At 53.2% G+C, this 26,365-nt stretch overlaps 2 protein-coding genes across 2 annotated transcripts in view; both read left to right on the forward strand.

The window, feature by feature from the left end:
• Positions 1-890: 890 nt before the first annotated feature.
• CNKSR1 (connector enhancer of kinase suppressor of Ras 1) lies at positions 891-11,286 on the forward strand. Its single transcript, XM_024766789.1, has 21 exons — positions 891-988; positions 3,842-3,999; positions 4,101-4,282; positions 4,862-4,946; positions 5,370-5,411; positions 5,491-5,595; positions 6,318-6,377; positions 6,490-6,558; positions 6,852-6,953; positions 7,040-7,110; positions 7,201-7,277; positions 7,421-7,527; positions 7,606-7,636; positions 8,048-8,220; positions 9,076-9,149; positions 9,313-9,384; positions 9,652-9,725; positions 9,874-9,935; positions 10,017-10,116; positions 10,214-10,395; positions 10,651-11,286. Exons 1-21 carry the CDS (start codon positions 937-939, stop codon positions 10,903-10,905), a joined length of 2,133 nt encoding a protein of 710 aa, XP_024622557.1. The 5' UTR covers positions 891-936; the 3' UTR covers positions 10,906-11,286.
• Positions 11,287-12,044: 758 nt separating this feature from the next.
• CATSPER4 (cation channel sperm associated 4) overlaps positions 12,045-26,365 on the forward strand; it is a 14,924-nt gene continuing 603 nt past the window's right edge. The window contains exons 1-10 of the mRNA XM_024766577.1: positions 12,045-12,137; positions 12,247-12,318; positions 12,797-12,940; positions 16,098-16,199; positions 22,264-22,361; positions 22,531-22,651; positions 22,845-22,978; positions 24,264-24,438; positions 25,199-25,410; positions 25,955-26,120. Coding sequence (XP_024622345.1) covers positions 12,045-12,137; positions 12,247-12,318; positions 12,797-12,940; positions 16,098-16,199; positions 22,264-22,361; positions 22,531-22,651; positions 22,845-22,978; positions 24,264-24,438; positions 25,199-25,410; positions 25,955-26,120 — 1,317 coding nt within the window. The remainder of the gene's footprint in view (positions 12,138-12,246; positions 12,319-12,796; positions 12,941-16,097; positions 16,200-22,263; positions 22,362-22,530; positions 22,652-22,844; positions 22,979-24,263; positions 24,439-25,198; positions 25,411-25,954; positions 26,121-26,365) is intronic.

The raw sequence follows: 26,365 nt of genomic DNA on the forward strand, positions 1-26,365 counted from the left end.
ACTGTCCTCCTTGTAATCTTCAGCATTTTGCTTTATGCTTTCAAAAGCCTCATTCTAAGGGCTTCCCTGGTGGCGCAGTGGTTGAGAGTCCGCCTGTCGATGCAGAGGACATGGGTTCGTGCCCCGGTCGGGGAAGATCCCACATGCCGCAGAGTGGCTGGGCCCGTGAGGCATGGCCACTGAGCCTGCGTGTCCGGAGCCTGTGCTCCGCAACGGGAGAGGCCACAACAGTGAGAGGCCCGCGTACCGCAAAAAAAAAAAAAAAAGTAGATTCAAAAGCCTCATTCTAAGAAACTGTCCAGGGTTTCCACCAGATTGCCAAAAGGGTCCACGGTGCAAAAAAAGAGGGGGCTAAAAACCAGTTCTAAAGGTTGTAGAGCTGTTAACACAGGTACTCTGCATAGCAGCCCTCTGAAGTAGGAACTATTATATCCATTTTACAGACAGGGAAAGTGATGCCTGGTGGGTAAGCTTAGCCCTTGGTCACACAGCTAACAAGCTGCCAAGTCAAGATTTGCACCCAGGCTCTGGCTTCCTAACCTCTGCGCTTTGCTGCCGTGCTCACTGCTCACTTTTTGGCCCCTTTTTGAGGAGCCTTGAAGGTCAGGGTCGCACCCTGCCATTTGAGGCCAGTTTTGGGCGGAGATCCCAGGCCAGCTCTGAGGTCCCCTGGGTCACACATCAGTGGCACCACCCCCAGGTCTGGCAGCCCAGCTGCCCTAGGATGCCTGAAGGGCAGGGCAGGAGGTGGACAGGCAGTAGGCCAATGGCTGTCACAACACCTCACCTAGCCAGCTTTGTGGGCCCAGGTATGCTAGTGGCTCCGCCCCCAGCCCAGCCCAGCCTCTCCCCAGGTCAGAGCTCTGGGAGCGGAAATTCCTGCGCGGGCGAGACGGAGCACGGAGCGGGTGCGGATCCGAGAAGCCGAACTTGGCCATGGAGCCAGTAGCGACCTGGACCCCCGGGAAGGTGGCGGCTTGGCTGAGAGGTGGGTGGGGCTGGGGCAGTGTCGGGCTTGAGAGGTACTGGGACGGGGAGAGGAAAAGGACAAAGGACCTGCCGAGTTTGTCAGTTGGTTAGTCAGTCAACAAGTATTTACAGAGTGTCTGCCGTGAACCTGGCAGAAGGATTATGGACGTGACCCCGGGGGGGGCCCCCCCCGAGGACCCAGAGGGGGTCTCCCATCCCCCCAGAAGCCCAAGAAGCCTCCAGGGTGGCAATGGGGAGGCAGTGGTTGTGTAAGGAACACAGACGGTGTCTCCCCAGCTGCCCACCCCCACTGTATCTCCTTCATCTTCCCTCTGCCCCAGGGCGCAGTGGGCACTTATTAAACGTATTTTTCAGAAGCCGAAAACTACACACTGAGCCAGGAAGTGATTTGCTGAGGCTTTGGAATAGGGTCGGTGGGGTGTCTTTTCCCTTCCCCCCACCCCGAAGCTCCCAGTGAGAGCAGAAGCCCCGGCCTGACTGGAGGGGTCGGCACAGCCCCTCCCTAGGCCTCCAGTGGGGATGAGCCCAGTTGGGTGGGAAAGGTCCCAGACTGTCAGCCGACTCAGAGAAGTGAAGACCTTCTGACCTGCAGCTGGGAGCCGGGAGGTGAGTCAGGACACTCCTCCTACAGGGAGGAGCCAGAGTGGAGGGGGCTGCCGGAGTCCACTGAGGGCAGGCTCAGGGTGACCAGCCCCGGAGAAAGCAGGGATGCAGGGCTGGCATCAGACTCCTAGACTGAGTTCCAGGCCCAGCCCCTCCACTCACCGGTTCTGTGACCACAAGTCTCAGTTTCCCTATCCATAAAATGGGAAAGGCAACTCTGATCTCATGAAGTGAACCAAATAAGACAATCAGGTTGAGGGCCTGGCACGTGCAGTTCCACATCAGGGTCTGTTGGGAGGGAGGCAGCACAGCACATTTGCTGTGTGCACAGGAAGGGAGGTGCTCGAGGCCCCAGAGCCACGGAGCCACAGGTTCACGAACTCCTAGTCAAGTGCTCTTAATGTCACACAGGGAATGAGGGAGAGCTATTGATTACAAAAGACCCTGGCATGGAATGGCAGGGGTTCCTTCAAAGAGTGAGAAAGCTAACTGTTAACCTCTATTTGTATGTTTTCCCACCTGTAAAATGAGGGTAACAGTATCTCTGCTTTCTAGATTCGGTGAGGATTAAATGTGTTAATATGTATAAAGCCCTTAAATTTTTCCTAACACATAGTAAGCATTCACTAGATATTTTTCTTACTTGTGAGTGTCTACCTTGTAAGAGGCCTGGGCTGGAATTACAGATGAACACTTGTTTAAGGTCCAGTCCTTGAAGAGCTCGTGATCAAGTAGGAGAGGTTAGTGCTTTGATGCAGGGGTTTGTGGAGGTGCAAGGGGCAGTGAGAGCAGCAGAGGCCCCCAACCCAGCCTGGGGAGTTGTGGAAGGCTTTCTGGAAGGAGTAAGATGATGAAAAAGGACGTGAAGGAGCTGGAAGAGCACTCCAGGCAGAAGGAAGAGCACATCTGAGGACCCTGAGGCAAGACAGCATTCCAAGAGCTTCAGGGAGTTAGTGCTCTGGATCTGAAGTGTTGAGTTTGAGGGGCTGTGCGCCAAGAGATGACTGTAGAGGCAGGTGGTGGCCGGATCATACGGGGCCTTGGGGATCACGGTAAAGAGTCTGGCGATAATAATACGGAGGCTGTTACTGACTGTCTACCATGAACCAAGGCAGCTGGCCAAGTGCTTGACATGTGTCATGTCATTTACTACACATGATTAGAAGGTAGGCGTTTTTATTTTCCCCATTTTATAGGTGAGGAAACTGAGGCACGGAGTAATTAAGTAATTAAGCTCAGTCGCTGTCACTCAGGTCTCCCTGACTCCAAAGCCCCATCAAGCATGACTTCGGCAGCATGAGAACACCCAGAGGATTTGTTAGAATGCAAATTGCTGGGCCCTGCCCCTGAGTTCTGATTCAGCAGATGTGAGAATTCGTTTGTTTTTGTTTTTTTGGCCATGCCGTGTGGCTTGCGGGATCTTCGTTCCCGGACCAGGGATTGAGCCTTGAGCCGGGGCCATGGCAGTGAAAGCCCAGAACCTAACCATAGTCACCATGCTGTACATTACATCCCCCAAACTGACTTATAAATAGAAGTTTGTACCTTTGGACCACCTTCACCCATTTCCCCTACTCCCTCCTACCCTGCCTCTGGCAATCATCAGTCTGTTCTCTGTGTCTATGAATTTGGGTGTTTGGGATTCCACATGTAAGTGAGATAATACAGTATTCGTCTTTCTCTGATTTATTTCTCTTAGCATAATGCCCTCAAGGTCCATCCATGTTGCTGCAAATGGCAAGATTTCCTTCTTTATGCCTGAATAATATTCCCGTGTGTGTGTGTGTGTGTGTGTGTGTGTGTGTGTGTGTGTGTGTGTGTGGCATTTTCTTTATCCATTCATCTGTCAGTGGGCACTTAGGTTGTTTCCATGTTTTGGCTATTTCTCTTTTTTTTTCTTTTTGGCCATGCCACACGGCTTGTGGGATCTTAGTTCCCCAACCAGGAATTGAACCCGGGCCACAGCTGTGAAGACACTGAGTCCTAACCACTGGACCACCAGGGATTTCCCAGAATTTGTATTTCTAACAAGTTTTCCAGTGAGGCTGCGGCTGCTGGTCTGGGGACCATCCTTTAAGAACCACTGCCCTATATGACCCTACTTCTCAACTCAGTAGGCTTATTTGTGAAATGGGCAGGGCAGAACACTGCCTGGGTCTCAGGGTCATTAGGAGAAGGACTTTTGCACTGACCAGAAAGGCCTTGACACCCCCTGGCTCCCCCACGCTGACCCTCGTTCTTCCACCAGGCCTCGATGATTCCCTGGAGGACTATCACTTTGAGGACTGGGAGCTGCCTGGCAAGTACCTGCTCCAGCTCTGCCCCCGAAGCCTGGAAGCTCTAACTGTGTGGCCTCTGGGCCACCAGGAGCTCATCCTGGAAGGGGTGGAACAGCTCCGGGCCTTGGTGAGTGAATGGCGGCCACACTGGCTGCAGCTTCCGCCCACCTTGGGGTGCTGATGGGGGGCTGGCCATGCCAGGAATTAACCTGCCCTTCTGTGGTACAGAGCTCCGGGCTACAGTCAGAGAACCTGCAGAGCCTGACAGAGGGGCTGCTGGAGGGGATCCGGGCATTCCAGAGCTTAGTCCAAGGTCGCTTGGGGGGCTGTGCTGAGCCTCCTGCAGATGTCCTCAGCGCGGCCATGGAGCTGGTGCATGAGGCCCGTTCCCTCCTCTTCTGGCTCAACAGGTACTTCGGTCTCCTCCTAGGGTCTGAGTAACTGGTGAGGGGACCCTTCTCATCCTTGGCTTCCTCTGGGACCTGGGAGAGAAAAATAGAGCTTTGCTCTTGTTCAGATACAATGGAACTGGGCAAAGAGGTTAACTGGTCTGTGTAGGGGCACTGGGTTGCCTGGGTTCCCACCCCACCTCCTGCTTGTAATCATGACAGTCACATCAACAGCATTATATATAAAGAGCTCTCTACCCCCTTCACTGGCCGCTGCTTGTCCCATAGGTCCCAGCTCTAATGTCACCTCCTCAGGGAAGCCTTTCCTGTTACACACTCTCAGAGCTCCCTACACTTCACAGCAGTAGAAGTTAAATCATTATTGATGTAATTAGATGTTTAATGTTGTCTCCCCAGTGCCTAGAACAGGGCCTGGCATTTATTAGGCACTTGACTAAGGTCTTTAGATGTATCAGTCATCTCCTTTACCCCAAATCAAAACCCATCAGAGTCTCAGATGTGTAGCCGGCGCAGGGTGGTTCAGTGGCTTGACTGTTAAGCTCAGTTCCCTAACCACTGCTCCATCCTTCCCTCTGCCAGGTACCTCTTCTCCCAATTAAATGACTTCTCATCCTGCCAGGAGATTGGGGAATTGTGCGGGGAGCTGGGCCAGGCCTTGCAGGAGGTAGGAGAACCAGAGGCCAGGCTTGGCCCAGGCTGTAGAGACCAAGTCAGGCTAGAGCTTTTTATAACTTGTGAATCAGCACAGGATCAGGTGTGAGAGCCAGAAGAGGCAAGGGCAGAAAGAGAGGAGGCCCGGCCACTGGGTTGGGGGTGATGGGGGCGTGGGAGCTCCTAACTGGCGAGGGCAGCACAGGAAGTCTGATTCTCAGGAGGGGGTGGAGTGGGGGAGGGCATGTGTGGTGACTTCTGGGGGCCTGACATCAGGGGGATGAGACCTTGGGGCGAAAGCTCTAAGGCCATGTAGTTCTGGGCAGGGGGCCAGGGTACGGGACGCCGGGAGGGACTGCAGGGAATCCCCCTGCCCTCAGGCGAAGGCAGTGCGCCCTGCTCAGGGCAGGCCCCTGCTCTCTCACTCTGCTTCCAGGACTGTCCAGCGGCTGAGAAGGAGAGCAAAGTCCTGAGGATTGTGAGTCTGGGGAGTGAGTGGGGTGTGGGGATGGGGTGGGACGGGGCTCAGGCTAGCCGTCCTGCTCTCCATCCGCCAGAGCAGCCACGTGGCCGGGATCTGCCACAACATCCTGAGCTGCAGCCCAGAGGAGCTGCTGGAGCAGAAGGCCGTGCTACAGCACGTCCCGCTGGACGATCCTTCGGTGAGCCCTCACCTCTCAACTCTCACCCCTGACCCCTCAGCAGCCTTGTCTGGGCCCTGAAATCTGGTTCTAGGATCCCACAGAATCCTGTACTGTCACAGCTGGAAGGCCCCATTTTTTTCTTTTTTTGGCCAAACCGCGTGGCATGTGGGATCTTAGTTCCCCCACCAGGGATCAAACTTGCGCCCCCTGCAGTGCAAGCGTGGAATCTTAACCACTGGACTTCCAGGGAATTTTTGTACAGATGTTAAAGGCCCAGGGGACTTCCCTGGGGTCTCACCGTCGTTCAGCCCCTTCTCCGGTCCTGAGGGGCTGCAGCTGGTGTGGTCTCAGGTGACACATCCCAGCCCTGGGACACAGACCTAGGGGAGAGGGGAGAGGACATGAACTTTTTTGCTTTAATCTTTGACCAGTTGGGAAAACCAGAGGCCCCAGCCCTGCCCTGTCCCGCTCCTGTCCCTGAGGTATGAGATTCTTCAGGAAAGTTGCTGAGAATCTCATACCTCAGAAGTCTGCAACCTGCTCCCCTCAGCCCTTAGGGGAGGAGGAGGCAGAGCCCAGAGAGGTGCAGCGGTGAGCCCAAAGTCACATGGCAAGTCGAGCGGTGCCAAGCTGAGGCCAGCTCTCTCCCCCATTCCACTCACCTGTGAGTCCTGGTGCCTAGCAGGCGTCCTGGTCCAGCGGTCCCCACACCCTTAGTGACTGCAGCCTCTGCCCTGCAGGGCCTGGAGATCTACACCACCAGCAACTGCCTGCACTTTGTGTCTCGAGTGGGCACCCAGGTGAGGCTCCTACACCCTTCTCAGCCGCCCACCCCCGTGGCCCTCCAACCTGCCAGGCAGGCCCGCTTCCTGCCCCATGAGGGTGCACCCTCTGAATCCCACCGCCCACCAGGTCCCCACTGATTCCCGGCTGCAGATCCTGCCTGGAGACGAGATTGTCCAGATCAATGAGCAAGTGGTGGTGAGTGGGGGGAGGAGCGCGGTGGGAGGAAGGGGGTCCTGAGTAGAACTCAGGTCGGTGGGTGGGGAGGTTCCCCTGGGGAGACCAGGGCTGTGGGAGCTGCCTTCTGTGAGGCCAGCCAGCTCACACCGGTTAGAGAGGCTCGTGGAGGCTTCCTGGAGTAGGACGAGGTGAGGCTGAGCGGGAGGCTGAGGGAGTGCTCTGAGACCAAGGGCTGTCAGGTTGCCTCAGAGCCTCCTGCCCAGTTCAGTCCCGCCCAGCATCCCTGCCCTGCCCTCTGCCCTGTCCCCCAGGTGGGCTGGCCCCATAAAAACGTGGTGAGGGAGCTGCTCCGGGAGCCAGACGGGGTCAGCTTAGTGCTGAAGAAGGTCCCAGTGCCGGAGACACCCTCACAGGTACCTGCCGCCCACCCCTGCCCCCAGTCTGCTTTCAGACCCCTGTCTGTTGCCAGCTCCATCACCTGTTTCTAATTATTCCTCAGACCCCTCCTCAGGCCCCAGGCCCCCCACGCCCAGTGAGCCCATCGCTGGCTTCGGCCCTGCCGTCTCCCAGGTGACAGGCTCTGGCCCGGGTAGGTCTTGGCCCCGGGTAGGTCTTGGCAGGTGGGCCATGGCTCACCTCATCTCTCCCTGATCTCTCCAGGGCCCCATCGGAAGATGTCTTCGCCTCCGACCTGACTTCAAACCCAAGTCCAGGACCCAGCCCTGCTGCCTGGACAGGTAATTTCAAAGCCCCACCAGTCGGCAGATGCCCTGGACAAGGCATGTGGGCTGCCTGACCCTGGACTCTTACACCCCCACCCTACCACTGGGCCCGGGTCTGAGCTCAGGGACCCTCCCTCTCTCTCCTCTCTCCCTGACAGCCTCGACCTCCCTTGACCCGGAGCCCCTGCCCAGTCCCCCTGCATCCTCAGCCACACTCCTAGCTGGGGTAGCAGACGCTCCAGAGCCCCCAGAACACCCTGACAAGGTAAGCTCTGGGGCTTAGCAAGGAGGGGTGTGTGGCTTTGTACCCATATGCTTCTCTAACCTCCTGTGGTCCTTTCAGAGTCCTGTCCCTGGTCGCAAGAAATCAAAAGGTATGAAATGCACCTGACGGGGGAGGGGGGTGATGCCCTGATATGAGGAGCTCTTAGAAGTCTTTACAGTGCTGGGCCAGACGCCCCCCACCCCTACCAACACACACTTCACACACAGCCTCTCCTGGAAACAGCTCTGTTTCTGGGGTCAGACAGACCTATGCTCCCAGCCTGGGCCTCTCGCCAGCTCTGTGACTTCGGACAAACAGCTCGTCCTCTGATCTTCAGATTCCCTGTCTCTGAAATGGGAAGAGTCATCCCCACGTCAGAAGTGACACGTATCACATTCTGAGCCCAGAGCACGGGTTCAGAAATATCAGCTGGGGGTGCTCGTGGGGGGCAAGGGAGCAGGTTGGGGGTCCGGGACGCCCCGCCAGCCCCTCACTGACCAGCCGCGCTGTGCTGCTGCAGGCGTGGCGACACAGCTGAGCCGCCGGCGGGTGTCCTGCCGGGAGCTGGGCCGGCCTGACTGTGACGGCTGGCTCCTGCTACGCAAGGTGCCCGGGGGCTTCATGGGCCCGCGCTGGCGCCGCTGCTGGTTTGTGCTCAAGGGACACACGCTCTACTGGTACCGCCAGCCCCAGGTGAGACCCCATACACACACAGGTAAGCAAGTGAGTCACCTCAGGGCCTCGGCTCTTGTCCCTCCTCCACGGTCCACTCCCACCTGTGGTCGCAGGTGTGCCCCAGTGTTCCTATGTGTAAAACGGGGACAGTCTTCAGAGAGAACTGAGCAGATGTGTGTATAAAAGCGGTCTGGAAAATGTATCATAGGCCGGGTAGAATCTCTTTGATTCCACCCGCCTTTCCTTCCTCTTCTGTTAATCTGTTCATCCTAGTTATGGGCCGTTCGAGCAATTGTTTATTCATTCAACTAACATTCAAGGTGCCTGCTGTACACCCAGCTCTGGGCTGGGCCCTGGGACACAGGGAAGAATTGGGCCGTTTCCGTTACTCAGGCCGGTGGGGAGAGGGATGAATACACACTCAGGGACAATATGGGAACACATACTATGATGGCAGAAGAGCCAGGGGTGGGTGGGAACCCAGCAAAGGTGGCCAGTCCACCTGAAGAGTGGTGAAGGCTTCCTGGAAAATCAATGCCTGAGGGTTAGTCAGATGGAAAGGAGAAAGAAAACCAGGCAAGGAAAGGAGCAAAGCAGCTTTGTCTGTGTCTGTGATGGAGCAAATGCAGGAGGGGGCTCCTCTTCCTTGGCTGTTTCTCTGGATATCTTTGGCTCCCCTTGCCAGGTTCAGAGGCACCCCTTGGTCACACCTCCTGACCCCACCCCAGCTTCCTGCCCTGAGCTCTGGGCACTGAGAGATGAGCGGTTAGAGAGCCCAGGAAATGCCCTCTCCCCTCCCCCACCCTCAGGAGCCTGACTGGGCCTTGAGGTTATTGGGGCTTCAAGCTGACCCTCACACTATGATCTCCCCAGGATGAGAAGGCTGAGGGCCTCATCAATGTCTCCAACTACAGTCTGGAAAGTGGACAAGATCAGAAGAAAAAATAGTTAAGTCCTGAGGTGTGACAGGCTGGGGGTGGGGAGAGAAAGGGAGAGGTAGGTGACAGGAGGGGTGGGTGGGGGCGGCAGGTAGCTGGGATGCTCCGTCCAGCCTCTCTGTGTTCTGGATGGGCACCCCCAGGTGAGTGAGGCCCCTCTGCTCCCTGGCAGTGTGTTCCAGCTCACCCATAACGTGTACAAACCCTTCATCTTCGCTGCTGATACCCTGACGGACCTAAGCATGTGAGTGCCACCCCCTTCACCTCCACAGCTTGCATGGGCGTGCCCGGGGGCCTGGGCTCAGGAGCCTGGATTCAGAGCCCAGCTCTCTGATAGGGCTCATCAAGACACTCACTCCTCTAAGCCTCAGTTTCATCTTCTCTAAAACGGACTAGTAGGAATTCCTATCTCTCAGAGTTGCTCTGAGGATTAAATTAGAAGATGATATAGGCAAAAGCCTCTGGCATAGAGTACGTGGAAACTCCCTGAGACCCATTTGCCCCTCCACAGGTGGGTGCGCCATCTCATTACCTGCATTTCCAAGTACCGGTCTCCAGGCCGTGCCCCCTTGCCCCGAGAGGAAGGTGGGTGCCTCACAGGGCTGGGTCTCTCCCTGAGCCTCTGCCTTCCCTGGGATGGGGGCTGGGAGCTCAATTCCCCCGAGCCCACCTCCTGGCCTGCCCAAACCCTGTGAAGCTGAGTGGGTTCCCCGGCCACTCTTGTCCACCCCAGACTGCTACAGTGAGACGGAAGCGGAAGATCCCGACGATGAGGCTGGATCCTGCTCAGCCTCGGTGAGTGGGAGCTGACGCGGGGTGAAGAGCAGGGCATGGAACTCAGACTGATACCCTCCTCTCCTTCCACCCTGCCCCCAGCCCAGCCCGGCCCAAGCTGGGAGTTCCCTCCACGGAGACACATCACCTGTGGCCGCCCTCACGCAGGGCAGCCCACGGACCTCCTTCGGCTCTCCGACAGGTGCCAAGCCAAGCCGGGGGCGCGGGGGTGCTGGGAGCCGAGATGGAGGGCCGGGGCCGGGGGCAGGCACACGCTCACCCTGCTTCCCCTCCCACAGACAGCAGCGAAGGGGCCCTGGAAGGAATGGTACGGGGGCTGAGGCTGGGTGGCGTGTCCTTCCTGGGCAGGCCGCAGCCCCTCACTCACGAGCAATGGCGGAGCTCTTTCATGCGGCGCAACCGAGACCCCCAGCTGAATGAGCGAGTGCACCGCGTGCGGGCGCTGCAGAGCACGCTCAAGGTCGGCGGGCGCAGGGCACCATTAAGGGCTGGGCTCGGGGCTTTCGGCTCGGTTCCTGGCCCTCAGCCCTGGGCTCTGCTGTGGACTGGGCCGAGTTCTAGGTTCCTGGAACCAGGCTCTCGATTTGAGGATGGGGGCGGGGCCGGACCGGGCCAGGTGCTGGGTTCTAGGCCACTGGACTCCAGAGCTAGCTCTGGACCCAGGCTCTGCTCGCTCCCCGGGTGATCATGGCCCTAACCCCTACACCTATTCCAGGCAAAGCTGCAGGAGCTGCAGGCCCTGGAGGAGGTGCTAGGCGACCCCGAGCTCACTGGGGAGAAATTCCGCAGGTGGAAGGAGCAGAACCAGGAGCTCTACTCAGAGGGCCTGGGGGCCTGCGGAGTGGAGCGGGCCGAGGGCAGCTCCCAAGTCCCGAACTCTGACTCCAGGGAACTGTCTTCCCACCCCCCACCCTCTCAGCCTGGGGAGCCCTCCTGCCCCTGCCCCCTGACCCCAGAGAGTGACCTCTGACCTCCTGACTTCTAACTGGCCAGTACCCTAGTTCCTGACCTCTGGCCTTGAGGACCACCTCTGACACATCTAGGACAGAGCATCCCTGCATTCTGTTCCAGTTTGGAAGTAGTGCTTGTCCATGGTTCTGTCCCAAGCTGACTGCCTCTGCCTGAGCTGCTGCCATTTCTGCTCCTCCCTCCCCTGGAGTGGGGTGAAGTGAAGTGAGCTTTGTGCCAAGGAAGGAGCAAGAGGCGGGGCCGAAAGAACTCTCTCCTACCCTGTGCTCTGTGGGGTCACAGACCTGCCCCCTCGGCCCCGCGGCACTTCTGTTCGCCAAGCCAGTCTGTATGGGCGTTCTTCACTTTACCCAGGAGATGCTTTTCAACTAAATAAAGTCAATTTCTTTAACAGAAATCTCCATGTGCCTTTGACTTCTGTATTAGGATCTGGAATCTGTTTCCCGGAGGGGACTGGGATGAAAAGCTGTCAGAGGTGGGGTGAGCGCTTTTGGTAACTAACCCACTGTGTGGCCCACCAGCCTGGGCTCTGTACCTGAAGCCCCATGCCTTCCAGGGTGGTGGGGACTTCTACCCATGCCCGTCTCTCCCCAGCCCTTCAGAGACCGGAGTGCTCTCCTGCCCCATCTCCAGGGGCGAAAGGTGAAAAATAAGAGACCAGCCTTTCACTCTACAGCTGGGGAAACGTACCTTCCCTGGAAAGGCGGCCAGGGGGGCAGCCCTGGAGACTGGAGTGGCGGGATGGGGTAGCTGGTGGGCAGGGTTGCAGGCTGAGGTCTGCTAGGAGGAGGACCACAGAACGAAACACCTTTCTCCTCTTCTCTCCTTAGCCCAGTCCCACCTCCAGCTCCTAGATACAGAGCAGGGACCCGCCCCTGTGTCTCCATCCAGGCTGCACAGGAGACCTGACCTGCTCTTATCAGCCTCTGACCTCTGACCCCACCCAGCCCCTTGGTGTCCGTGGCCTCCTCTGTGGCATACTGAGGGGAGTCAGTGGGAAGAGCTTCTCTTGGTGTGAGAATTCCTTGGTGGAATGCGGACAGGTGGAGGTCACAGAGGCCTCTATGATATCACCACGAAGCGGGGCAGGACAGCTTGGAATGAAGTTTCTTTGAGGAGTGGGAGGGACACTGAGCAACTATGGCACATAACCAGAGGACCTGGTGGCAGCACTGGACCGACACCACCTATATCAAGCCTTTGAACCGCATGGTAGGTGGTACCTGCCTGACTGCACTGCCCAAGCTGGGCATCCTGGGGCGAGACGGGGCACTGAAGGACCATACTGAGTCCGGAGGGGCAGTGGCTGCACTGATGGGCCCTCTCCTCACCCTTGCCGAAGGCCGCTCACGAGCCCTACCTCCGGCCAGAGGAGCAAGTGCTCATCAACCGCCGAGATATCACTAGCAGTAAGGTAAGGCCGAGGCCGGGCCTGCAGCCTGTTGGGGGGCCTGCAGCAATCCTCACCCCCACAGTGACCCTTGTGCAGCTGTGTCTATGGGGCAACCGGCCCTCAGGATACCTCTGCCCCTTCTGCCTTCTAAATGTCCCAGCTGTGATCCCTGCAGTGACCACCCCCGCCATGGTATGTTAGTAACCACCCGGCTGTGCCCCTACAGGAGCCCCTATATAATGACAGCCACTCCCCAGCAGAGACCCCAAAAGAGTCTCCCTTACAATGACCCCTACAAAGACCACCCAGCAGTGACCCGCTTTTAGTGGCCATTTCGGTAGTGACCTCTACATTGAGGCCCCCGTTCCATGATCCCTTCTCAGGCAACTTCTTTCCCAAGAGTGGCCCCCAAGGGTCCCTATTCACTGAGAGCAAACTTCCAGGCAGAGGCCTCCTACGGTGACACCTGCCTGAAGGAAGGTCCCCCGCCCTCTCCCAGGATGCCTGGGACATGCAGGAGTTCATCACTCGCATGTATGTCAAGAAGCTGCTCCGACACCCGGCCTTCCAGCTGCTGCTGGCCGTGCTGCTGGTGGTCAACGCCATCACCATTGCTCTCCGCACCAACTCCGTTCTTGGCCAGGTGGGACTCCAGCCTGACCTCTGACCCCACTGATCTAACAGGGGCCTGGGCAAGTCACTTCCCTCTCGGGGCCTCCGGCTCCTCATCTGTTCATGATGGTTGGATTGGATGCTCTTCAAGGGTCTGTCAGTGCTGACTTTCTTAAAGATCAAGGAAGACTTCGTGGTGGGGGGGACCCAGCTTTGAGAAAGGCATTGGATTTGCAGAGGAAGGACAAGAGAAAAATGGTGTGAGCAGAGGCAGGCAAATGGGTGCCTTGTGGGGAAGGGTATCCCATTTTAATCAATAGCCACTAAGAATCACTCTGTACCAGATACTGCACTCAGTGCCAGGTATGGACACAACAGACCCAGTTCTGTCTCGGATAGACAGACATATCATTCCAAATGCCTGGGTGTCACAGAGTATGTGGAAGCTCAAAGGAGGCATTGACCCTAATCTGGGGGCCAGGGAAGGCTTCCTGGAGAAAAGGACATTTAAGCAGGGAGCAAAGAATGAATAGGAGTTGGCCAGGCAGAGAGAGGTGGAGAAGAGTGTCTTGGGCAGAACAAACAGCATGGAAGTGAGTTCTGTGTGTCCAACTTGAAGTTTGCTATGGCTTGGGTCTTACCCTTGACGTTTTCATTTCTTACAAGGAGTCTACCACATACATGAATTGTGCTATTGAAAATCAGTATTTTTAAAATGTCCAGTATGGTGACTGATGAGTTCAGAGGGGTGGTCAGCAGCCAGATCACACAGGGTCTTGTTAAAGAGGCTGGGTTTTATCCTATGTCATTGGAAAGCCAATGTTTATTTTACTTTACTTTTATTTTTTTAATTGAAGTATAGTTGATTAACAACGTTGAGTTAATTTCTGCTGTACAGCAAAGTGATTCAGTTATACATATATATATATATATATATATACATTCTTTTTTTTTTGTTTGCGGTACGCGGGCGTCTCACTGCTGTGGCCTCTCCCGCTGCGGAGCACAGGCTTCGGACGCGCAGGCCCAGCGGCCATGGCTCACGGACCCAGCCGCTCCGCGGCATGTGGGATCTTCCCGGACCGGGGCACGAACCCGCGTCCCCTGCATCGGCAGGCGGACTCCCAACCACTGCGCCACCAGGGAAGCCCTATACATTCTTTTTTGATATTCTTTTCCATTGTGGTTTATCATAGGATATTGACTGTGGTTTATCATAGGATACTGTATAGTTCCCTGTGCTATACAGTAGGACTTGTTGTTTATCCAGGAAAGCCAGGTTTTAAAGTATGGCAACATGAGAGACTGGCATCTAGGTGGATGGTTGCCGAAGCTCAAGGAATGGATGAGGTTGCCTGGAGAGAGTGCTGAGTGAGAAGAGGACCAAGACAGAGCTCTCAGGAGAGCCTCCAAGTAGAGGGCAGAAAATAGAGGAGGAGATGCCAAAGGATGCTGAGGAGGAGTGGCCAGAGGAGTGGGAGAAACCCCAGGAGAGCGCATTACCAAGGGAGCAGGCACAGGGTTAGATGTGGCTGGGAGACAAGGCAAGGAAAGGACTCTGAAGCATCCCTTGTTTAGCTCTTGTGACCTTGACACAAGCTGCCTGTGATGTGGTGGAGGCAGAAACCCAATTGCCAAGGTTTGCAGAATGCATAGACTACAGGGCAGATCAAAACCCATCAATGGCTCATGAAATGAGTTCAGAGTGTAGATAGCAGCATTTTGAAGTAGAATGAAATAAAATGAAAAAGAATGAAGTAGAAATTGTAGTGGGGGAGAGGGAGGGAGGGGAGGAGGGAGAGGGAGAGAAAGCATTATGGTGTAAAATGTAAAATATATTTCTTTGAGTCCCAGTCAAAAATGCTAAAATCCCTGATATAGGATATGTGCCCATGAAGGTCAAATCCTAGAGACTTGTGAATGCCAGACTGGTTTTGAACCTCACCCTGCAGGCCATAGGGGGCCATGGAAGCTTTGTGGGTGGAGAAGGCAACTCTGATTTAGCCACAGATGTGCATGACTTGGAGAAGGCAGGGGGACTGTTTAGGAAGCTCTTTGAATAAATAGTAAGGAGAGCCTATTGCCACCAGTGGCCAGTGGGGTAGAGCTGAAGGGAAAGATGAAGGGAAAGAAAGCCCTTCCTTTTTGTAGGCAGATGTCCCTGGCCCATGATGCCCTTTGGGAATTTGGAACAGGCTGGAAGCCCATAAACTTTAGCTCCCATCTGAGTTTCAGAAGCTCTGCCCAGAGAATTCCCTGGTGGTCCAGTGGTTAGGACTCCACGCTTCCACTGCAGGGGGCCTGGGTTCGATCCCTGGTCAGGGAACTAAGATCCCGCATGCTGCGTGGTGTGGCCAAAAAAAAAAAAAAGAAGAAACTCTGCCCAGCCTCGCATTGGCTGGTGGATGGAGTTGGTGGCAAGGTGTGGGGAGCAAGAGGCTTGAAGCACTGAGTCTGTGGGTCATGGAGGTGAGGAAAGGGAGGAGTCCAGGTGACTTTGGTAACTGCCAGGGTGGAGTTGGGGGCTGGGAGCTGTTCATGTCCCAAACTATAGCAGAGTCACAGCTTAACAGGAGATTGCGTGAACATGAGTTGGGTTTTAAACAGAACTCAAAGTCATGGATCCATCTATCAATCCATCCACCCAGGAACATGTCTTGGACCCGTGAGTAGGGGGATACCCAGGAGTTTGGTCAGGCCTGGCTGGGGGGATTTGGGAGCTGGAGCAGCAGGAGTGGTTGGGACAATCAGAGAAGCAAGGATGGGGCTTGGTGTCCTCCATCTCAAGGGCCAGGTCTTTTCCTCCCAATCCTGGAGTCTGTTCTGCCTTTCTCCACCTCCCTTTTCCTACTCTAGAGGTTAAGAACAAGGGTTTGTAGTCAGACAACAGTCTTTATCATTAACTGTCTGACCTTGGGCACCTCTCTGAGGTTCCCATCAAGTGCAAGATGGAAATTAAACCTACTTCATAGGACGATGGTGATGGTAACATGAAATAATACATTTGTGGTCTTAGCAGGGTGCCTAGCACGTACATGGAAGGGGTGCTCTAAAGGGAGCTACAAAGATGCTGAGGATGAAGAGCAGTAAGAATCTGGGCTTCCCCTCCCCTGAAGACATGCTCTCTCCCTGCTCTTGCCACCCCCTACTCACCTCTCTGCCCTTCCTTTTCTCTATCTTCCATGTAGAAACACTATGAGTTGTTCTGTACCATAGATGACATTGTGCTGACTATCCTTATCTGTGAACTTCTCCTCGGCTGGTTAAATGGCTTCTGGATTTTCTGGAAGGTGAGATCCTGGGCCCTCCCTGCCATCACATCTATTCCTCCTTAGGGACAGCACCCCACCCCATCCCCATCCCCATCCCTGTGCACCTGGCCCTGCAAGGTGCACAGGGTGAGGGGTGTGTGTGCATGTGTGTGCATGTGTGCTCATGCAGAAGGAGAAACTAACTACTTCTGAGATGTCTGTGATGTGGCAGAAAGTAACTTGTACTAGAAGTGCAGCCTCCCGGGGTTCCAGTTCCTGACCCAGCCTTCCCTAGTTCTGCAATCTTGGGCAAACCTTGGTTTCCTTATCAGAGAAATACAGTTGAGAGTATCCACCTTAATTTACAGGATTCAAGAACAGGGGTCAGTAAAGATTTTCTGTAAAGGGTGTTGACCTTAAAAATAAAAGTTATTTTACCAGCAAAAAAGGGTTTATCTGGGAATAGCAGAGGAATCGCAAATCAGGACTAGCAAACTACAGCAAAAGCCATAGACTAGTCCAACAAACAATGGAGAGGAACGTTATTTTACAGAGAAAAAGGAGGAAGTTGGGGAGGGTTGTTTTGAACCAAAATCTACTGGTGAAAAGTGAGAGTTCAGGGTGATGATGGTCTCTCATTGGCTGAGTTGCTGGAATAGTTGATTCTTGCAGGAGATGCAATGTACATCTTTTCCTGTTGGGGCCTGTAATTGATGATTCTTTCCCCTTTGGGATTTTTCTGTTCAAGTCTGTAATTGACAATTCTTCCTGTAATTGACATCTAGTCAATTACATCTCTGCGTGAGAGCTCCCCCTTTTGGCCTCCCAATTCTGTTGTAGTGAGGTTTCCCTTTATTAATTTTCACAAGGGCCAGATAAATATTTTAATATTTGTGGACCATACAGTCTCTGTTGCAAACACTCACTTCTGCTGTGAGAGCACAAAAGCAGCCATAGACAGTACATAGACAAATGAGCATGGCTATGTTCCAAACCAGTTTTATTTGTGAATACGAAAATTTGAACTTTATGTAATTTTCACATGTCACAAAACATAAAACCAAAAAAAAAAAAAAAACACAAAAAAAAAAAAAAAAAAAAAAAAAAAAAAATATATATATATATATATAAATAAACCATTCTAAACCTGAGGGTCTTTAAAAAGAGGGGCTGCTGGTCAATTTGGCCCTTGGGCTATAGTTTGCCTACCCCTCTTCTGGAGGGTATCAAAAAGCTGTCTGGGTGGGAACAGATCTTAACATTACTTAAAATGAGACAGAGACTCAATAATTTGTTTCATTAGGACTTATAGAGTTAAGGGATTTCTGGAGTCAAGGGATTTATCTTGCCTTTGGGCATGTGCAAGAAGAGGCTTTAAAAAGAAACACCTATCAGATTTTTATACCTTTCATAAAAAGGAATCATCATTTAAATACCTTTACCAGGAAAACCAATTAGAATTACAAGCTTTCCAGGGGTTAGAGGTGTCACTTCATAGAACACAGAATGTAGAACCTAGAACAATATTTCTGAAGTCCAGATCTTTTTTCTTTTTTAATACATTTATTTATTTATTTATTGGCTGTGTTGGGTCTTCGTTGCTGCACACGGGCTTTCTCTAGTTGCTGCGAGCAGGGGCTACTCTTCGTTGCGGTGCACAGGCTTCTCATTGCGGTGGCTCCTCTTGTTGCAGAGCACGGGCTCTAGAGCACAGGCTCAGTAGTTGTGGTGAACAGGCTTCATTGCTCTGCGGCATGTGGGATCTTCCCGGACCAGGGCTCGAACCCGTGTCCCCTGCATTGGCAGGCGGATTCTTAACCACTGTGCCACCAGGGAAGCCCCAGATGTCTTAAAGAATGCTTTGTGAAAACAACACTTGGGAGGATGTTTATTAACAGAAAATAGAATAGGATGGTGCATATTTACATGTCTCCACACTGGAGAGGAGAATAGGTACCATGCTTTTTGTGAACATTTCAATGCACCACTTTTTCAGAACTAGCTCTAGGTTACAGGCAGACATCTGTTGCATGAGAGAGAACATTTCTTCCTTCCTGTAGATGTGAGATTTCTTTTGCTACAGGCCAGGGTTCTTGGCCTCCTTAATTAATAGAAACTGATCAGAGGCCAGACACAAAATTGAGGCAAGGCTTTATTGGGGCCCCTGCTGTAGCAGGTGGGAGAGAGAACAAGTAACAAGTTCCCTTGCCCACTCTCTTCAGAGGGGGGATGAGCTTGTGGTTTGGGTGGTTTGCCTACCCCTTTGGTGATGTGTGCAAGGGGCATGCACAGTACCCTGCTTTTGATTCCAACCCCCTGCCTTTGCTCCCTGCTCTTCAGAAGTGGCATTTGGACCTTTTGTATCTTTTTGTCCATAATTTGCCCCAGCTGCTCATGCCTGCAGTTATTTTTAGTCCCTTATAGTTTCTTTGTATTTTGTTGCTCCAGGAGTCTTGTATCAGGTGCAGGCACTGCAGCCAAGGGTCCCAGGTCCCAGCCTGTCTCACTTTTAGCAGCAGTTAGGAAGGCCTGCACTTTCAAGGGGCCTGCACTTTCAAAGCTAAGCTCCGTTTCATTAGCACAAGAGAACTGGAGCAAGCCTGAGAATCTTCTGTTCTTCCAAGCCACTCTGCTTGTCCTCTCAAGGGCAAGATTTCTCAGCCTCGGCACAGTTGACATGTTGGCCTGGATAATTCTTTGTTGTCGGGGGACTGTCCTGTGCATTGTTTAGCAGCATTCCTGGCCTCTACCCATTAGATGCCATTAGCACCCTCCTACCTATGACAATTAAGGATGTCCCCAGACATTGCCAGATGTCCTCTGGAAGGCAAAACCACCCTCCAGAACTAATGGCTGAGAACTAATGTCCCAAACCCTAACCTTCATCTGGGGCTAGCCTCCCAGGGCCAAAAGCCAGGGCTTGTTAGAGGCCCTCTGCTGTCTCCTTCCCCACCCCCAGCCCCTCCCCTGGTCCCAGTGTACAAGGACTGCTCCCTGTTGAATGGGTAGATGGAAAGGGAGAATGCAGGGGAGGGAGGAAAGTCTGCAAGTTAATATCTCAAATATTACCCAGGCACGTGGGGATCCCCAGAGTTTTGACCCTAGTGCCCCCTTTTCTGTGGCCCTTGTGTGGCTCCTCCCTCTCCTTACCTCCATAGCCTATTAATTACTATTTCACCACCTAAATATTTCTCAGATTTCTTGCTGCCTCTGCACCTCTGCTATCCCTGTTCTAGCTCTTACCTTGTCTTCTCTCACCAGGATGTTGCTATGGCTTCCTGTGTACCCCACCTGCCATCAAAGTAATTTTCTGAAGGCCCAAGACAAAGTACCCTTAAACTACTCCAGTGGCTCCCTGTTGTTTATAGGATCAGGGCTAAATGCCTCACTGTGCTTAAGGCCTTCCGTGATGTGGCTCCTGCTTGCTTTTGCAGCCTCATCACTCCTGGCTTTACCCTTGGGTATTCCAGCTACATCAAGCTGCTTGTAGTGGCATTCCCCAACACACACTTTCAAGTGCATGCACACACACACACACACATACACACTGCTGTTTCTCACCTCATGTCCATGCTGACCCCTAGTCTATAAAATCTCTTTGCCACTTACTCACTTGCTTTCCTCCTACTTACAGCTCAAGACTCTTGCAGATGTTTTCTCTTCCAGGATGTCTTCCTGTCTCTCCCAGGCTAGGTTAGTTGTTGCTCTGTCTCCCTAATGCTTTGTACTCACCTCTCACCTGGAGTTAAAACTTACTGTTTGGGGCTTCCCTGGTGGCGCAGTGGTTGAGAGTCCACCTGCCGATGCAGGGGACAGGGGTTTGTGCCCCGGTCCGGGAAGATCCCACATGCCGCGGAGCGGCTGGGCCCGTGAGCCATGGCGGCTGGGCCTGCGTGTCCAGAGCCTGTGCTCCGCAACGGGAGGCGCCACAACAGTGAGAGGCCCGCGTACCGCAAAAAAAAAAATTACTGTCTATTCACCTCCCTCAAAATAGTCTGTGAGCCAAGCAGGGCGAAATCCTGTATCTTCAGGATATGATTTGAGGTGTGGCATATAGTAGGAGCTTAATACTGAATGGATAGAGGGATGGATCTGTAGACAGGCAGACTTGTGTCTCCTTGTGTATGTTTAGGCACCGACACTTTGAATGTGAAACACAAGGAGGGCTTGTGTTTATTGGACTGCCTAATAAATTTAAGAACTTTTTCTCCATTAAAAATCATTTTCTTTTTGAATATTTAATGCAGCTACATAGGGCTTCCCTGGTGGCGCAGTGGTTGAGAGTCTGCCTGCCAATGCAGGGGACATGGGTTCGAGCCCTGGTCTGGGAAGATCCCACATGCCGCGGAGCAACTAGGCCCGTGAGCCACAACTACTGAGCCTGCGCGTCTGGAGCTTGTGCTCCGCAACAAAAGAGGCCGCGATAGAGGCCCGCGCACCGCGATGAAGAGTGGCCCCCGCTTGCCACAACTAGAGAAAGCCCTCGCACAGAAACAAAGACCCAACACAGCCATAAATAAATAAATAAATAAAATTAAAAACAAAAAAAAGTTCTCTTAATGCAGCTACATATTGGTCAAAACTGTATTGAGAGACTGTCATGTAGAATGAAGTAAGTCAGAAAGAAAAAAACAAATATCATATATTAACACATATATGTGGAATCTAGAAAAATAGAATGAAGTAAGTCAGAAAGAAAAAAACAAATATATATTAACACATATATGTGGAATCTAGAAAAATGGTATAAATGAACTTATTTGCAAAGCAGAAATAGAGACACGGACGTAGAGAACGAATGGATACCAAGGGGGGAAGGGGGGTGGTGGGATGGATTGGGAGATTGGGATTGACATATATATATACTACTATGTATAAAACAGATAACTAATGAGAACAGACTGTATGGCACAGGGAACTCTACTCGGTGCTCTGTGGTGACCTAAATGTGAAGGAAATCCGAGGAAGAGGGGATATATGTGTACGTGTGGCTGATTCACTTTGCTGTACAGCAGAAACCAACACAATACTGTAAAGCTACTATACTACAATTAAAAAAAAAAAAAAAAGACTGTACTGAAAGGCACACACAGAATTCTTGTTCCCACTCCTGACCCTTCTTCCCTTTCCCTCACCCCCACCCTCTTCAGATAATCTTCGTTATTTATAATCTCTTGTTTATCCTCCTAGTGTTTATTTTGCAATCATAAGCAAATATGTACATATTTTTAGTCTTCCCTTTCCTAACAGTAGCATACTGTAAACACTGCTCTGCACTTTCCTTTTTGTCGCTTAGTGGATCTTTCTGTATCAGTACATGGAGACCTTTCTCATTATCCTATACTCCACTGAATATGCAGTAGTTTATTCAACCAGTGTCCCAATTGCTGAACACTTTGGTTATTTTCAGCCTTCTACGAATGCCATTTTGTACTTGTACTAGAGTTTGTGTGGGTCGGATTTCGAGAAGTGGGATCACTGGTCAAAGGTAAATGCGGATTGTTTATTAGAGCAAACTCTCCTCTGTAGTGGTTGTGCTCAAATCTATCATACACACGAGCTTCCTTCCTCCATCCCCATTCTAAAAGAGTTTGTGCCATATTGGACAAAGGGCTTGCAAAATGTGCCTTTCTTCTGCAGTGAGAGTTAGTTCACCTCTGACCTGGCTATTGAAGCACTGTTCCTTAATGTTTTAATCAGTACTTATTTTCATTTTATTATTAATTGTAGTGTGTGTCATACAAAGCTGGAGCATCCAAACACTCTCAGGTCACCTAACTGCAGGGCAAGGCCATTGTCAGCAGCGCAGTAGCCAAGGTGGGCGCTCAGCTTAGGAACTGGCTGTGTATATATGAGAGACTCCACTGTGTGCTTCAGACACTGCACTTGGCTATTGACACATGTATGAGACAGCGAGCGCATGCATGTTTTGTGGCGTGTTTGGGGCGACAGCAGGATGAGTAACAGCAGTGGATGGCAGATGACTGGCCCTGCTTTGAGAGGACCACTGAGTCCCCCATCCTTGGGGTGTACGGAGGGCAGACCCAGGATGAACCCATGGGCTGGGCCTGACAGACCCTGCTGGGGCTGGCCCACCCCCCAGGACGGCTGGAACATCCTCAACTTCCTTATCGTCTTTATCTTGCTCCTGGGGTTCTTCGTTAATGAACTCAGTGCCATCTCTATCACCTACACCCTCAGGTAAGCTGGGAACTCTGAGAAAAGGAGGGACCTGTCTGGACCCTGGGAAAGAGAGGAAGGGGTTGTTACCAGGTGGGGATCAGCTCTGCCTTTCTGGGCTGGTGGGGGGATGGTGAGGAGGAGGGGTCTGGGAAGGGCCGAGGGGCACCCCTGAGAGGCTCTGCCACAGGGCACTTCGTCTGGTGCACCTGTGCATGGCAGTGGAGCCCCTGGCCCGGATCATCCGTGTCATCCTGCAGTCAGTGCCCGACATGGCCAACATCATGGCGCTCATCCTCTTCTTCATGCTGGTCAGTGCCCTCCCCTGCCCCCGGCTACTCCCCTTCCCTGAACAGGCCCCTAGGTCCCTGGGGATACAGGGTGTCTGGAGAAGAGGAGAGGCTATGGGCCTGAAGCCCTGTGACTCCCCTGGCAGCTCATTTGCATGGCCTGTCCCTAAGGCCCTCTGATGAAGTCCGGGCGGGTCTCTGGTCTCTCTGGCAGGTGTTCTCAGTATTCGGGGTCACTCTCTTCGGTGCATTCGTGCCCATGCATTTCCAGAACATGCAGGTTGCCCTGTATACCCTCTTCATCTGCATCACCCAGGATGGCTGGGTGGACATCTACAGTAACTTTCAGTGAGTGCCCATGGGGCTTCCAGGGGAGGTGGGTGGGGCCCAGTCCAGGCAAGCTAGGCAGGGAGGGGCTGGGCTCCCAGGGGCAAAAAACTGACTGGGGAGGGAGACAGGCTCTTGGGTGGGAGTGCGGCTCCAGGGCTTGGGATGAGGATGGCTCAGCAGGAGGGGGATGCCTGGGGCTTTAAACTGGAGAAAAGCAGACTCCCTGGAGCTGAGGGCTGTGGGTTTGTAGTCTACTTGAAGAGTCATCCCAATGAAACTCCACCCATTCAGGGTCCCACTGCAGGCTATTCAGGGAGATTTCTCCCATTATGCTCAGCAGCTGGGCAGCTAGGCCTTGGGCAAGGGAGCAGGTCTGTGGTTGCATCTAGCGTTCCAAGGCAGCCTCCCAGCCCACACTGGAGCCCACCAAACTGCCTGGACTCCTGAGAACTTAGGGTCTCATTTATTCATTCTGAGACCCACTGCCCAGGGTCATTATTGGCCACAGATGGCTGCCTGGGTTCTGTTCTTTACCTCTTTCCCATTAAGCCTAAACTCTATTTGTTTCCAGTCCCCTCCAGGGAGTGGGTCCCCCTGCCTGATTTTCTTTTTATCTCCTTTGTGTGAGAGTAGAAGCCCAGTTGGTAAAGGGGCTTCTGCACTCATTACCCATTATGATGTAGGCAGTAGAAAAATCATGGAGTGTGCATTAAAGGTGGCCTGGGGTTCTGAGTCTGCTCCACTGCACTAGCCATGCAGCCGTCTGAGCCTCCGTTTCCTCATCTGTCAACTGGGGATTATAATACATTATTAACCATGTCATGGATTGCTGTGAGAATTAGTAGAGACTGGCACTGTGTGCACACACACGCATAGCAAGAGAGAGAAAACTATTATTTGGGAAAATATTTTATGGGAGATTTATAATAGGTATTAACAGTGGGTGGGATTTTTTTTCCTGTATATTTTCCTTCTGATCTTTCTATAATGAGCTTGAATGACTTTTTATAATAAGAACGACACGACTAGAAAATATAACCAATAGATTAAACTCCATAATGCTGACGTACAAATCCCCACCTTATAGGGCTGGCTTGGGGACCGCCCACTGTCTGGCAGTACAGCTGGCGCTCAGTAAAGAGCAGCTGCGGGAACAATTAGGAGTAAGGCATTAGAGCTCCACAACAGCAGTGAGGCAGCGGAAGTCCCAGTGGGCCTTGAGATAATTTCCCCATCTCATAGATGAGGAAACTGAGGCCCAAAGGGCCAGGGAGGTGATAGGGCCCCTGACTGCCATCTCCAGGATGGAGACAAGGGAGTACGCAGTGGAGATTGGGGGCGCCATCTACTTTGCCATCTTCATCACCGTCAGTGCCTTCATTGGCATCAACCTGTTGGTCGTCGTGGTCACCACCAATCTGGAGCAAATGATAAAGGCAGGCGAACAGGGGCAACAGCATCAAATAGCCTTCAGTGAGGTGAGTGAGATGGGGAGGGCAGAGGGGGGTGAGGCAGAGTGTGTATGAGTGCCGAATTGAGCATGTGTGTTTGTGCGCACGCACACTCGAGGGCCTGAAGAAAGCCAAGCCTGAGGTGCGGAGGCAGCATTGCCCACGGCCAACTCACCAACGGGGGCTTCTGAGGAGTGTGGAGTTCCTAGGTGTCTTGTTCTATGGCAACTAAAACCTAAGCAGCTGAGGACCTTAGGGCGTTTAACCAATCTAAGCCTCAATTTCTTCTCCTGTAAAATGAAAATAATTATAGTACTTCATAGAGCTATTATGATAATTTCATGGGTAAACGAACAGTACTTGGCACATACTAAAAACTCAATAAATATTAGCTATAGTGTTATTCATTCAGGGGTAGAGCTTCCGAAAGGCTGGAGAGTGTAGGGTGGAGTATTGCTTAAAGTGTTGAGGGGCTGTGGGCTGTGTGACTTGAGAGTAGATAGGGTTTCAGAAGTTTGCTGGGTAGGATTTATCAGGAGTGAAATGGTGGGGGAAGCACTAGGTTTTGAAAAGGGGTGAGAATTTCCAAAAAGGTGAGGGATGGGCTCGCGCATTTCAAGTTAAGCTCCCACAGCAAAGGAGAGAGCCTAAGATTGGTTAGAGCTGAAACAAGGGGCATTAGAACTCTGGTGTTCTGAGACTCATCCTCCCTGAAGCCAAGCAGGAAGGGGCAAGGGGAGGGGGTGCCGGCTGAGCTGTCCTTCCCTCTCCATTTCCCCCTCCCCAGACAGGCAGCGAGGAGGGAAATGGGAATAACGAGCTGCCGCTGGTGCACTGTGTGGTCGCCCGTTTGGAGACATCTGGCGTCCCCCAGGAGCCGTTTATGGGGGGCCTCCCGACGAACCTCTCAGAAAACACATTCGACAACTTCTGCTTGGTGCTCGAGGCAATACAGGAGAACCTGATGCAGTACAAGGAGATCCGAGATGAGCTCAACACGTAGGGCGGGTACTGGGGGTACCCTCGAGTCTCGTGAGTCAGGGCTGAGTGGAGCCTCAGATTCTTCTGGCCTCACGCCCTCACCATTTTTTTTCCTTTGCGGTACGCGGGCCTCTCACTGTTGCGGCCTCCCGTTGCGGAGCACAGGCTCCGAACGCGCAGGTTCAGCGGCATGGCTCATGGGCCCAGCCGCTCCGCGGCATGTGGGATCTTCCCGGACCGGGGCACGAACCCGCGTCCCCTGCATCGGCAGGCGGACTCTCAACCACTGCGCCACCAGGGAAGCCCACGCCCTCACCATTTTATCATGCGGACCCTGGGGCCCAGAGAGGTTAAGTGAATTGTCCAGGTTTCCCCAGCCTGTCGGTGAGGGAACTGGAATCCAGACCTCCCGGTTCCTCGCATCTCACAAGAGCCTTAAGCCTCGGCCTGGGTCTCTCTCAGAGTAAAGGGAGAGGGCGAAGGGGGCTGGACACCAGGGAAAAGATGGGAGGGCAGCCTTCCAACCCTCTCCCTCGGAACGCACTCACCTCTCCGCCCTCAGGATAGTGGACGAAGTACGCTCCATCCGCTTCAACCAGGAACAGGAGGAGGAGCTGATGCACAGGCACTTGTCGTGGAGCCCGTCGAGGGCGAGCGGGCTCTCCATAGGCACCCGTGAGATGACTTGCCAGCAAGACTTGATCACTGCGCTCGTCAACAGGGAAAAGGTGCAGCTTCCCTCTCCCACCCAATGGGTACTCAGCTCGCCACGCCACCCAGCTCAGCCTCAACCCCATTAGTCAAGGTCTCTGTCTATTCCAAGATCTGGTCCGCCCCCAAGACTCCCAAGCACCCCAGCAGTCACCGCCAATCTGGTTAGGTTCCAACTTTTCCTTCTTCGGGAGGCCCCGCCCCTCCCCTAGGGCTCCAACCACTGGGCCATCTTGGTCTTCAGCACCGTCAAACCTACCCT

The sequence above is a fragment of the Neophocaena asiaeorientalis genome, unplaced genomic scaffold (assembly GCF_003031525.2).
Source record: "Neophocaena asiaeorientalis asiaeorientalis breed wild unplaced genomic scaffold, Neophocaena_asiaeorientalis_V1.1 scaffold79, whole genome shotgun sequence".
NCBI classification, from domain to species: Eukaryota; Metazoa; Chordata; class Mammalia; order Artiodactyla; family Phocoenidae; genus Neophocaena; species Neophocaena asiaeorientalis.